Source organism: Cariama cristata, unplaced genomic scaffold, assembly GCF_000690535.1.
Source record: "Cariama cristata isolate BGI_N322 unplaced genomic scaffold, ASM69053v1 scaffold4734, whole genome shotgun sequence".
In the NCBI taxonomy this organism is placed as follows: domain Eukaryota; kingdom Metazoa; phylum Chordata; class Aves; order Cariamiformes; family Cariamidae; genus Cariama; species Cariama cristata.
Genome location: NW_009611073.1, coordinates 1,061 through 14,177, shown reverse-complemented (window position 1 = coordinate 14,177; position 13,117 = coordinate 1,061). Strand labels below are relative to the sequence as shown.

At 41.1% G+C, this 13,117-nt stretch overlaps 1 protein-coding gene across 1 annotated transcript in view; it reads left to right on the top strand.

Annotated features, from left to right (window-relative positions):
- The window catches only part of ACOX1 (acyl-CoA oxidase 1, palmitoyl), a gene marked incomplete at its 5' end in the record, with an annotated part of 19,179 nt that extends 7,657 nt beyond the window's left edge, over positions 1 to 11,522 (top strand). The window contains 13 exon segments of the mRNA XM_009698087.1: positions 1,732 to 1,892; positions 3,643 to 3,750; positions 4,291 to 4,410; positions 5,546 to 5,661; positions 5,852 to 6,021; positions 6,349 to 6,511; positions 7,219 to 7,324; positions 7,327 to 7,402; positions 7,642 to 7,821; positions 8,464 to 8,569; positions 8,657 to 8,800; positions 9,675 to 9,881; positions 10,875 to 11,522. Of these exon segments, the coding sequence (XP_009696389.1) occupies positions 1,732 to 1,892; positions 3,643 to 3,750; positions 4,291 to 4,410; positions 5,546 to 5,661; positions 5,852 to 6,021; positions 6,349 to 6,511; positions 7,219 to 7,324; positions 7,327 to 7,402; positions 7,642 to 7,821; positions 8,464 to 8,569; positions 8,657 to 8,800; positions 9,675 to 9,881; positions 10,875 to 10,925 (1,708 nt within the window).
- Between the last annotated feature and the right edge of the window lie 1,595 nt (positions 11,523 to 13,117).

The following is a 13,117-nucleotide window of genomic DNA, read 5'->3' as shown; positions in this document are numbered from 1 at the left end:
CACCCTCACTGTGAAGAATTTCTTCCTTGTATCTAATCTGAATCTACCCTCTTCCAGTTTAAAGCCATTGCCCCTTGTCCTGTCACTCCATGCCCTTATAAAAGGTCCCTGTGCTGTGGTTACTTTAATCCTGATGTTTAGAAACTGGTGATGGGGAAACAGACTTCTGGATTATTGAATTGAATCATAGTCTGGATGGGTAGTTACTCAGTCTTGTCTTAGTGAGTACCTACTTGATAGCCTGTGTTGCTTTTAACCTATTCTGTAGTGAATAAGTCTCAAAAAAAATAGAAGAAAGAAAAGCACAAATAGCACAGGGCTGAAAAGGAAACCAAAAGGAGCAATTAGTGTCTCTACTTGGTTTATAGCTATTAAATAAGGATTTTCTTTCAGTCTTTGACTGTCAGCTGTGTACTCTTCATCAGTACTAAGCTCACTTAAAATCTGATACTCCTGATAACCATTAGCCCCTTGTTAAGCTCCGTCACTGTTCTGTCAAAAATCTTAGGAAACATTGCTACTGAGTGAGACAGTTGAATTTATTTGTAGATGCCTAAGAATATCAAAGAAAAGAACTAGAGTTCTTGGGAAGCTCTAGGGATAGAGATAGGTTGTATTAACGTGTGTTTAGAGGTAGCACAAGAATGCATTCTTCCCACTTCGGTGAGAACTGAGAAAGCTCGACTGAGTTTGAGCTAAGCTCAGATCAGTGCTCTTTCCATAGTGCATCTCTCATTTAAATATATATTCTTGTTAAAGACCAATTGCATTATTTCATACATAAATGGGCCACTCAACAACCCTTGTACAGAAAGAACTGATCCTCAATCTATATCCCCACTGTTTTAATACTCAAAGCTATCAATATTTAAAGATTTAACAAGCATTTAATTCTTTATATCAAAAAACTTAATAGACCACTCAACTGCCTAACAGTGGTGTTTGACAGAACTTGGAGGAAGAGTAGTTCTAATGAAATGTTTAATTGGAGAGACTCTGTGCTGGTGATTTATGGGTTGAAAAATGTTGGCTTTCTTGCCAAGTTGTTTATGTTCACAACTTTGACTTACACATGCAGAGCACTGTCCTTTTAAGAGAGCTTTTAAAAATAGCAAAAGTTGAAGGGAGTTGAGTTGGAATGTAATATACTTCAGTTGTGTCTGATCTTTAATAAAAAAAGTGAAGTAGATAGTACGGACAGTTAGGACTTTCCTTTTTTTAAAAAAAGTTCAGTGAACCTACATTGTTCAGCTGGATAAACCGGGACTTCTACCAGGTTCTACCCTCTAACCGTGGAGGGAAAAGTGAACTTCAGCCAGCCGGGTCACATCTTCAACGAACTAACATTCTAACTCAGCCTATTTAACTTAGAGATGTTCTGGTTTCCAGACCATAGTGAAGGTCTGGTCTTTTTTTTTTGTTTTGGATTAATCTTTTTTTTATCAATCATAGTGCATCAAAAATACAGCAATGTTGCAAATGCATTTTATGTATGATTAGAAAGAAATGCATTGCAGCATGCTTATTGCAGAGTAAGTGTAACTTATTATGCAGGCCTGAGAAAAGGACAGTGCTCTGGCTTTCTAAAATACACTTGCTGAACTCCGATTTACACATGAATCATTTTTTTTTTCTTTTTGTCTCTTCCTGAATCTCCACCATAAATCCTCATGCTTGCTTCCCTCCCATAACATTCCCTTCACGCTCCCATCCCATGACACTTCTTCACAGCTTCGTTCATCGTGGACGGCCTGAGCCTCTGGACCTTCATCTGGGCATGTTCCTCCCCACTCTTCTCACCCAGGCAACCCCAGAGCAGCAGGATCGCTTCTTCATGCCTGCCTGGAACCTGGAGATCATTGGCACTTATGCCCAGACTGAAATGGGCCATGGTACAGTACATTCACTAAATGCTATTTCTAAGAATGGCTTTGTGTTCAAAGGATTCCCCTGCCTGGGAAAAATGGTGTGTGTTTACCCCACAGTCTTTACGCATGCAGTTGTGGCTGTAGGAAAAAGTGGACTACCTCTGAAATTGTTAATAGATCATTATGCCACGTTCTGCTTGCCCTTTTTTTTTTCTCCTATGGGAGAGTTTGATACTGACTGCTCCTCTTGTGCCATTCAAACCAGTATAGATTATTGCATATGGCTATGGTGATGTCAATTTGACATCTGTTCATTTCTACACTTACCATTCTTTCCAGCGTGTTTTCTGCTTTGCTCTACTTAACGTACAGTGTGAAGACAAAAGAACAGAGCCTTAAGGTACTGAAAGAGATGCCAAAAAAACTAAGAGTTGCTTGTCACCTTGAGACTGACCTTGGATCAGAGAACATGTGGATGACTTGGTTCAAATGCTCGTGTTTTGTGGGGAGCTTTATTCCCCCAGGTCTTTAGTTCGCTCCCATGTATTCTTTTTAATTGGATCATGAAATGTTTTTTGTTTTTTTTTTTCTCTGTCTCAAGTAGAATTTGTTCTTTCTTGCTGTTCCTTTGCTTTGAAACTTTGAAATGGATTTTGATAACTCCAGCAGTATTGTGATCGCAACACTTTTAATCCAAGTTTCAAAGGGAGGATATGCCTTGGGAAACTTTAATTTTGACATCTGAGAGTTGCAGATGGGGATTATTTTCTAAAACTGAGCAGGATTCACCTTTGTGCTGAAGTGAAATGTAGAGACTGTATGAAGCATAAAGTAACTGCAAGTCTGTGGAGAATCTCTTGCAACTAGTGAGATTTGAAGATCCTTTACCAGCAAAGTAAGTCTGTGTTAAGCTGTCTGTGGAAATCTACCATTAATTCCATGCTTTGGAAACGTGGTTGCATCAAGGTGATATCCTTTTTCCTGTTGAAGCTCTTGTGTAGAGTCACTGGCACTGTCTTGCTGTCAGTCCAGACTATCTGGAGCCTTCACAGCTTGTCTAGTTTAAGCAAGTAGGCCCAGTGAATTTTGTGTTTTAATTTTTTTTTTAACGCATGCAGGGGCAATGCCACTGCTGAGGCAGGTGCATGTGAAGTAAAGAGTTGGGGACAGAAGACAAAGACTGTTCCTGGAATTGTTACCTTCATCTTTTTGCAGTCTCTTCATCTACCTGCATCAGTACCCTAGCATATGCATACCGTTACTTGCTGTCTTGGAGCTATGGATGATCTCGTTTGGGAGAATGCTCCATCGAGTGAGGAGCATGTAGGCGTGATGAGGGAATGAAGAGATGATGGGCACTACTCATTTCATCTTGTGACTGAAAAGTATATGATTTTTATTTTGCAATTTAATCAGATTGCACTTTTAGTGAAATCCAGGTGAGCGTGGTTTTGTGGACCTTCTTAACTGAGAAGGGGCTTCTGGTGCGTAATAACAAAAAGATGTCAGATTGGAGGTGCTTGGAAAACTAGTCTTAGACCACTGGGGAAAAAAAACGGACATGTTTGCTGAGAATTGGCTTCAGTCTAAGAATATGGTCTGGCTCTCACTTGTTCCGCCTTAATTGGTTGATGTTTAGTCCTTTATATAGCCTAAAGGCAAAGTTAAAATTTGTACATTACTACTGGAGTTCAACTTTCCATTGTCCAATTCTGTCCTTGTCTCTATTTTGTGACTGACTTTCTGCCAAAACAATGTGTTTGCTTATTTTCAGGAACTCATCTTCGGGGTTTAGAAACTACAGCTACTTACGACCCTGCTACCCAGGAATTCATCCTCAACAGCCCCACTGTGACCTCCATTAAGTGGTGGCCAGGTGGACGTAAGTACATCACTGTGTGTCTAAATCTGGAAGACGTATGGAAAAACTTAGGGAGCTGATGTCATGTCTATTATATCTACAGAATGGTGATTGAAAGTTGATCCAGAGAGTTGGCTGAAAGGCAGTTACTGTTGCACAACAAGTAGCAGACTTATCAGAGCCTACTAAAACTTCAGATTATCTGTGTGCTCTGAATTGTTTCTCAGTCATTCACACTGTATGGATTTGGTACAATTTTTGATTGGTTGTGTCAAAATCTTTGTAATTCCTTCAGCCTGACTTGCAGGTTTGCCAAGGACTTGGTATTGTATAGTCAAGATAATCATATTGTGCGGCTTTCATTGACTTGGGCAACATTGTTTGTCTAGTTGTAGAATTCAGATGATAACAAGTATATAAATCTGGTTTTCTGATGCATGATGTGGTTAAGGTAATCTCGGATCCTGCTTTAAGGAAAGAGACTCTGTGTATATAAGTATGTTTAACACTTAATTTTTTTTTATTTTTTTTTTTTCCTTCTGACTCTCACTCCTTTTGCAGTTGGGAAGACGTCGAACCATGCCATTGTTCTGGCTCAGCTTTACACTCAGGGCCAGTGCAAAGGGCTGCATGCCTTCATTGTTCCCATACGGCAACTGGGCACCCATGAACCTTTGCCAGGTAAAAATTAATGTTAGGGGTTTAGCACTCCTAGAATTTGTTAGGTCTGTTTCTCTCCAGCTGTTTACAACTGCATGTGTCTTGTTAATGTACATGGCTTATTTCACTAGCTGATTTCAGCAAGTAGTTGGTAGGTCACAGGTGTTAGGGAAGTCTTTCTTATGACTGAATACCACTAAGTCATCTTTCCTGGCACGCTTTCAATGTGAAGGTTAGTTTGGGATTTGATTCTGTCCCAGTGTTCCCCTGCTATGCATTCTGTGAGGCAGTTTGTTCTACTGTCTGAAAGGGAAAGAATACCTTTCCTCATTGTCTAGCTAGAAGCGAGGTGGATGATCTTTAGAGACAGCTTCCCCCGTGACTGGATAGTAGGACTGCATGTGAATTATGAAGAGCCCCATGTTTTGGTGTCCACTGGTTGTGGTTTAACCTGGCAGGCAGCTAAACACCACGCAGCTGTTCCCCCCCCTCCAGTGGGATGGGGGACAGCATTAGAGGAAAAGTAAGACTCGTGGGTTGAGATAAAGACAGTTTGATAGGACAGAAAAGGAGAGGAAAATAATAATAATAATGTTAAGATAATATACAAAACAAGTGATGTACAATGCAATTGCTCACCACCTGCTGACCGATGCCCAGCCAGTCCCCGAGCAGCAGACCACCACCCCCCGGCCAACTCCCACCAGTTTCATTTTTATTTTTCAGCATGACATCATATGGTATGTAATATCCCTTTGGCCAGTTGGGTTCAGCGATCCTGGCTATGTCTCCTCCCAGCTTCTTGTGCACCCCCAGCCTCCTTACTGACAGGGCAGTATGAGAAGCTGAAAAGTCCTTGACTTAGTGTAAGGACTGCTCAGCAACAGCTAAAACATCAGTGTGTTACCGACATTATTCTCATCCTAAATCCAAAACACGGCACTGTACCAGCTACTAGGAAGAAAAATAACTCTATCCCAGCAGAAAGGAGGGCATGACTTTTCCATCAAACAGATTAAGGTCCTTGTCAGCTATTATTCCTGACAATGCCAGGGCTTACTGGAATACTAAACAGTCTCTTTATTGGAGAAGGCTTGAACCTCTTGTGTGGTGCTTAGTTCCTATTTCTTAATGCAAGTGGATTTGTCTGTGGCAGGTATTACAGTGGGTGACATTGGGCCAAAATTTGGTTATGATGAAATGGATAATGGCTACCTGAAAATGGACAACTTCAGAATTCCTCGGGAAAACATGCTGATGAAATATGCCCAGGTAAAGCAGTGAATTTCAGCAGCATATGCTGTTAGAAATGAACAGTTCAGATGCTCTTGTGTGGTTGAATAGTGTACCAAAAAGATTGCATGTAAGTGTTGGTTGATGAGTTGAGAGCTTGACATGTTAACATGTAAAAGGGAGGAAACTTTAAAAACCAACATGCTGTATTTTTTTTTTTTTATTGTAGGTTGAACCAGATGGCACCTATGTGAAACCACTCAGTGACAAGCTAACCTACGGGACCATGGTGTTCATCCGATCTCTCATTGTAGGCGATTCAGCTCGTTCCCTGTCCCGGGCTTGTACCATTGCCATCCGCTATAGTGCAGTGAGACACCAGTCTGAGCTAAAGCCAGGGTAAGTGCAATGAAATAAAAGAGCAACCTTAAGTGCCGAGGGAAAATTCTCAAATAGTGGAGGAAAGAGGGACTGCGGTTGATGTTGTTTGCTTTGGCACTTGATAGTTTCAAAACGCTTTCATCCTGGGAAGTGAGCAATCTTTCATTCTTGACTGCCAAAATGTCTTCCCCCTGCCAGAGGCTTTTGCTGTGTGGTCTTAGATAGTCCAGCTTGATGCAGATGCAGATTGTACTATCCAAGCGGAGAACCAATTTAAAGTTGAATAGGACTTCTGCAGCAGTCTGCTACCCACTGGCGTACTAATTCATCTGTATTTTGCTCTAGGGAACCAGAACCCCAGATCTTGGATTATCAGACCCAACAATACAAACTCTTTCCTCTCCTGGCAACTGCGTATGCTTTTCATTTTGTGGGAGCCTACATAAAAGACACCTATCATCGTATTAGTGGAGACATCAATGAAGGGGATCTGAGTGAGCTGCCAGAGGTACTGTGCCCTCTGGAAATCAGAGGGGTGTTTGGTGATTTTATGTAAGGTTTCTTTATAGCATGGGAGAAAAGGCATCAGGCCTTTTTGGCTTTCACTCATGAGATGTCTCCTACTTCTCTAGATTTAGAGATCCAAAGCCCTGTATGTGCTGGTGACTTTTACTTCTTTATTTGCACTATTCATATAGCAGCCTTTATAAAAAAATAGAGTAATGCACAGTGAGAAATCTACTGTGAATATATTTTTTTTTTAAAGGTGACTTTCCAGGAATGATGGCATATCGCTTGGGAGTGGAGTTAAGACTGGCCTTACGCTTGTGCTGTAGCTTCTTGATTGTTCTTCCAAGCGACTAGGGTATCAGTACTATACCGAGGAGTTAGGGTTGTAAAAATGTTAGTTTTCAGTTAGAGATTCTGTCTGAGAACCTAATGTGACAATAGGCAATTGAAAACAGTCTTGTACGTAGAATGCATAGAGTCAGAAAGGATGGGGTACTCAAAAAAGTCTTTACATGTACCAAGGTTTTAATATAAATAGTTTGGCCCAGGGAAGAGTTCTTAGAAGAAAAACAAGACCTCGTGGGACAGTGGAAGGATGGTATTGACTCAACCTTTTTCTGGGAGCTGCAGTACTTAGCATATGCGTGTGCAAGCTAAGAATGGAAAATAAAAATAATCTAAACTGGCTTTACTTTTGTCCATCAGCTCCACGCGCTGACAGCAGGGCTGAAGGCATTCACTTCCTGGACTGCCAATGCTGGTATTGAGGAATGTCGGATGGCATGTGGTGGGCATGGCTAACCCCCCCGCAGTCTGACATCTACGTCACCTTCACCCCATCCTGCACCTATGAGGGAGAAAACACAGTCATGATGCTGCAGACAGCTAGGTATGGTAGCTTATGTCCAGAGACATTCTTGCCTCGGCATTACGATCTTTGTAGCTGAAGTGATGAGCAGAAGAGTATCCCATATTACCATGTCTCATGTTTCTGTCCCTTGCCCTATTTTTGACAGAAAAGTATACGCCTACAACTGTTCTTTGCTTGTCTGACCCTAGGTGAGATGACTTCTCTCCATTCAAACAACTCATGAGTAAGAGTCGCTATTTGTTATCTTTTATTTTCAGATTCCTTGTCAAAAGCTACACACAAGTTAGTTCGGGGCAGCGGGTTACTGGCATGGTGTCCTACCTTAATGATCTCTCCAGGCAACGTATTCAGCCACAGCACGTGGCTGCGAGGACTGTGACTGTGCGGATCAATGATCCAGTCAGCTTGGTAGAGGCCTACAAAGCACGTGCTGCCCGGTGAGTTCACACTTACTAGACCGAGCCAAGTACCAGTAAAATTGTGTGTCTTGGGAGGTAGTAGTGATGCACTGCCCTGCTAGTGGTAGATTCTCAAGGCGTGGTTTGCAAAGCTTTGCTCCATGTGTTGCTTTCAGGAAGTGACACAGTACTAGACTGGGGTCAATGTTAAGTGCTTTGAGATTACAAGAGCCTACACAGGTCCTACACATAGCCTTGTTACTCTGCTCTCTGTTCTGTTTCGAAATATCTTATTTACTTGTAAAGTATATTCGAGCATACAAATACCAATGTTGTTCAAACTGCTCAGAGATATATCAGGGGAGAAACAATCCTGATATTAAAGCCTATTGTGAAGAAAGTGTGAGAGTAGAACAGATGCCTACAGGTGAGTAGGTATTCAAGCACCACATGTGTGCTGTCAAATGTTGTCTTACCCCTCTGTAGTTGTGTTCTACCTGCAGCAGTGATGATAGTTGTTTTAGAGCCACAGCTTCTCACTCCAGGCAATGTATTCAGTCATGGCACGTGACCCCTGAGTTCTTCTGATGTGTTAGACTGAATTTTTTTTTAATTCAGTGTACATAATCTTGTTAATGTGGTGTTACCATGTAATCTGTTTTTCTTCCTTTTATGAAATAGGCTTGTAGAAGCTGCAGCAAAGAATTTGCAAGCTGAGCTGAACCACAGAAAGAGCAAGGAGGATGCCTGGAACAGAACTTCTGTTGATCTTGTGCGAGCATCCGAGGTCAGTGATGTGCCTGACAAAGACATGTACTGTAAGAGCTTCTCATCTCTTCATGAATCTGGTTCACCTTCCTTTTGTTTCTTGTAGGCACACTGTCACTATGTGATAGTGAAGCTTTTCACAGCAAAGCTGTCTGAAATCAGTAATGCAGCTGTCCGTGCTGTCCTGACTGATCTGTGTCTCCTGTATGCGCTGTATGGGATCAGTAAGAACGCAGGGGATTTCTTGCAGGTTGGTGTCTTTCTCGGACACGTTACATCTCTAGAGACAGAGTCATTGTTTGCAAAGGTGCTTTAAATGCAAAGTTGCTTGAATGCTTAGGTGTAAGGTCTTGACCATTGACTTTCAGAAGGCCATTAGCGCAGCTCTGATGGAAGGCTCTTGTCAGGCTCTTTCGCTTGTGATCTGCCAGAAGCAAAACTGGATGATATATGGTAACATAGCATCTGTCTAGGTTAGCTTACGTGTTTTCCAGTTGGTGACCAGGTGTTGTATGTTAAAGAACAAGGAGTTAATAAAGGAGATGCATGTTAGACATGCTCTAAGAGCTGTATGCATTTGTAAATTAGTTCACAAAAGGGGAATATTGTACTCCAAATCTTAACCCATACTTCAGAGAATGGGTTTAAATTGTCAGGCATTACTTCTCTTCATTCTTTCAATCTGAGAATGTATTTGTGCAGTAGTTTTTTATTTTTTCTTCAGGCAGACATGGTATGCTTTGTCTTCCCATTTGCCTCTTTGCTGCTTACATAAAAGTTCCCTGAAACCAGAACGAATTATATGATGCATTCTTCAAAAAAACTTGCTACTGAAGTTAACATACAGGCACTCTAAAGAATGAGTCTCCCATCAAAGATTAAATAGCTAGGCAGTATGGTGGGCAATGCTAGTCATCTCCTTTGCTTGTACAGTATGGCAAATTGCTAATTTGATTACTTAACACTAGTTTTGTTTTGGGTTTTTTCTAAGTGCTTTATGAACAGTTGCATTTTTGTGTGGGGGAAGGCTGACCTATGTTGGACCACAGGGGAAGGGAAGGTTCTTGCGATTTACTCTTCTGATAATCTCTCTTAATCTCTCCCCAACCCCACCCCCCCTCAAGGCGAGTATCTTGACCGATACCCAAATTACTCAAGTGAACCAGCATGTGAAAGAGCTCTTGGCTATAATTCGTCCCAATGCAATAGCGCTGGTAGACTCCTTTGACTTTCATGATGTTCATCTTGGATCTGTGCTTGGCCGATATGATGGCAATATCTACGAGAACATGTTTGAGTGGGCAAAGAAATCCCCGCTGAACAAAACAGAGGTAAAGAAACCTTATTTCTTCCTCTTAGGTCACATGTGCCCAGAGAAATAACTCAATTTAGGGTTGTTAATTTTGATCCAGTGGGCTCAGCAGGTAATTGATGAAGGGGGGGAAAAAGTCACTAGTGGTAATGGACCAAAACTAGCAACCTAATTCTGCGTTCTGCATGCTTTCTTTAGTTACTCTCCCATGTGTACCTTGCACGCATCCCTGTGGGATACTTTTGAGTTTCTCAGTTGAGGGAGGAAATCATACAGTCCCTAGAGAAACAACTAAATCTCATTGAATTTAAAAGCGATTATCATTTGCTGTCAGTTCTGCTTAGTGACAGTAGCTGTGAAAGCTTTACCTGGTTTTTGGCAAATCTTCCAGTGCCTTCAGGCAATAGCAGTGACTGGAGAAGAAAATAAATTGCTCCCATGTAGTACTTAAGTGTCAGGTGTTGCATATCTGCCCTAAGGCTGTAGCCCCAGCTGAGCTAATAAAATAAATTGAACTAAGAAGAGTCAGTGTCCCTCTTTCATGAGCCAAAATGGAACTCTAAATCCTGTCTCGGTGGCCTTTACTGCTTTTATTTGATTTGGACAGACCATATATCCTACGATGGGCTGGCCGAGACTGCAGTTGTAATTAAATCCCACCAGAACTTGCTCAATTTTTTGTACTTTTGAAGTCAGTGGGGCTTAGGAACTTCATTATAGTCCCTTTAGGAGACTTCTACCAGTTTTATTTAAAATGCCAAATAATTGTCTGTATGGGATATAAGATATCTTGCATTCTTTTCTTACAAGGAAGGTAGTGGGGAGGCTATTTTCTCATGCTTTGTGTCATAGACACTCAAATATAGGAGTTAGCTGGCTGTTCTTAAATCTCCAAAGTGCATCTGATTCAAATTTCCTTAGTATAAAAACACACTGCAAGGTGTGAAGAGCTAAAACTGTTTTAAAAGATCAGGTCTGCCCTTGTTGTAACCACTGTCTTGTCCTCTTACAGGTTCATGAGTCTTTCCACAAACACTTGAAGCCGATGCAAGCCAAGCTGTGAAACCTGCTGATTTTTTTAAAATGCACGCTTTTCCTGACCTGAAAACTGGATGTTTGCGTCCTTTCTTCAGGCACCTAAATCAAACCTTTCAAATCCTGGTAGCTGTAGGACAGTGAATAATCGTAGCCTTTCTTTCCACTTTTATAAATCGAGGAGGTGTTTGGGGAGAGTGTATAGGGATTGATGCCTGTTTTTAAAGTGCAATTATAATGGTAAAATTAACCTTTTAAAAATCTGGGAAAGCTTTATGAATTCATACAAGGATTGCTTTTGTGAAGCTGCTAACTAGAGAGAAGTTACTGTCAACTGGAAAGGTAGCAGGATTTTACTACTAAGTAGTTAACAGCCCTCAGGCAATAGCTTCTAATGAGCAGTTATGTCCTCCCTGCAAAAAGCATCAATGTCGATTTTTTTTTTTTTTTTTTTTTTTTTTTTTCTCCTCCTCATAAGATTAGCACCACCTCTCTCCTTGTTTGGCAAATATTTTTGCTAGCTAAAGAATCCTGCGTAGTTTTGTGCATGTGAATCTGCATGTGGCACTACTTTGGTGATGTAGCTGGGAAGTAAATACCCATCCTTCTCTGGAGCTCTGCTTCATTCATCTTTCCAGAAGGCATCTTCATGTTTTCCAGTACATCCTTCTTTCACTGCCCTGCAGAAACTCCTTTTGCCTGTGTGCCATCTCCAACACGGGCACCTTACTTATTGCTAAATAGGAAGTCAAAGGAGAATATAGTGATGCTGCTCTGAGATAAAAAAACGAGTAGTTAATAATCAGCTAGGTGCTGGTAATAGATGTTCTGCCCTTCTTTTAAGTGTTAATATTTTCATAGCACTATCTCAAAGCACTTTACAAATGTTACTTGTGGTGATTTGATGTGGAAAAACCATGTGTAGGGGTAGAAACTGCAAATTTGACCTGGAATGATGAAGCCAGTATTTGAGGGCAGAAATCAGTTGACCAAGGTCCTTGGGTCTTCAGATTGTTCTGGGATGTTCTTCTGGTTTTTAAACGCATTCTTCAAGAAAACGACAATCCCAAGTGAAGTGCCCAGATTTTTTTCTTACCCATGCATTTCCAAGGAGCTTTCTCTGATTTGCTTGATCTTGGTTTTATATTGACTCGGGACTTGCACAGTGCTGTCTGGATTTAACAGGTGAAAGATTTAGCTTTTAACAGAACCTCCTGATGCCCTGTGAAATCAGTGCAACTACAACTAAGCAAAATCATTGCAGTTTTTCAATGCCAGTAATTGTCCAGTAACAATAAAACCTCTCTTCACAACAGATAAGAGCAACTTTGAGTTTAAAATGGTAAAAAGCTTCAGCATAAACCCAAATCCTGCAGTTCTGAGGCAACATCTGAGAAGCTGGTTCTCTGACAGCTTTGGCATCTGTTAGTCTCTAATTTTTGGATGGGTTTTTCCTGGCACTAACAATGATCAGACACAATGTTTGGCTCCATGTGCAGTAGCTGAACAGAAAGAAATGTTTAATTTTAAATAAAATAATTAAACTTGCCTTTTGGCTGCTGAGTCTTTCAGGTTGAATGGAACCACTGTTGTTCAGGATACCAAAGGAGGCAAAGGGTTTTGCCTTCCATTTATTCAACAGAGCAGATTGCTGACCTGGGGCGGGATGATGGAGGAGCAGGTTAAATATATGTTAATGCGAACAGCAAAAGCTAACTGTATGTACAGATTTAATAAATTACAAAAATCTGTTTTCAGACAAAATGTCCGTCTTTCATGCATTGCCTTCAGTCGATCTCATTTAAAGTAATGGGCAAAGTAGAATGAAGTATTCAAAAGACCTTAAATTAGTTGGATTGTATTTGTTTTATTTCTAGTCTGACTTTTCTGGCTTTGCTCTGCAGCGTCCTACGGCAGCTGACCCAGTCCGACAGCTATCCTTACCTCTGTTCACAACCTCAGGAAAACTAAAACTGGCAGAGAGGGAAGCTGTCTGTGGCACATTGCTGGGTGTTATTACGGCTCACAGGCCAGCAAAAGCTGATCACTGCCAACAGCAAATATTTAACAATAGTGTTTGGCAGCAGAAGCTGTAATTCATGGAAGTTATTTCTTTAAAATTGTTTCCCTGTTTTTTGGTTTTTTTTGGAGTAGATAGTAATGTAACGGCAAATGCTGTGCTTCCTTGCTGTTGGTGAGGATATTGTATGCTTTTTTTCA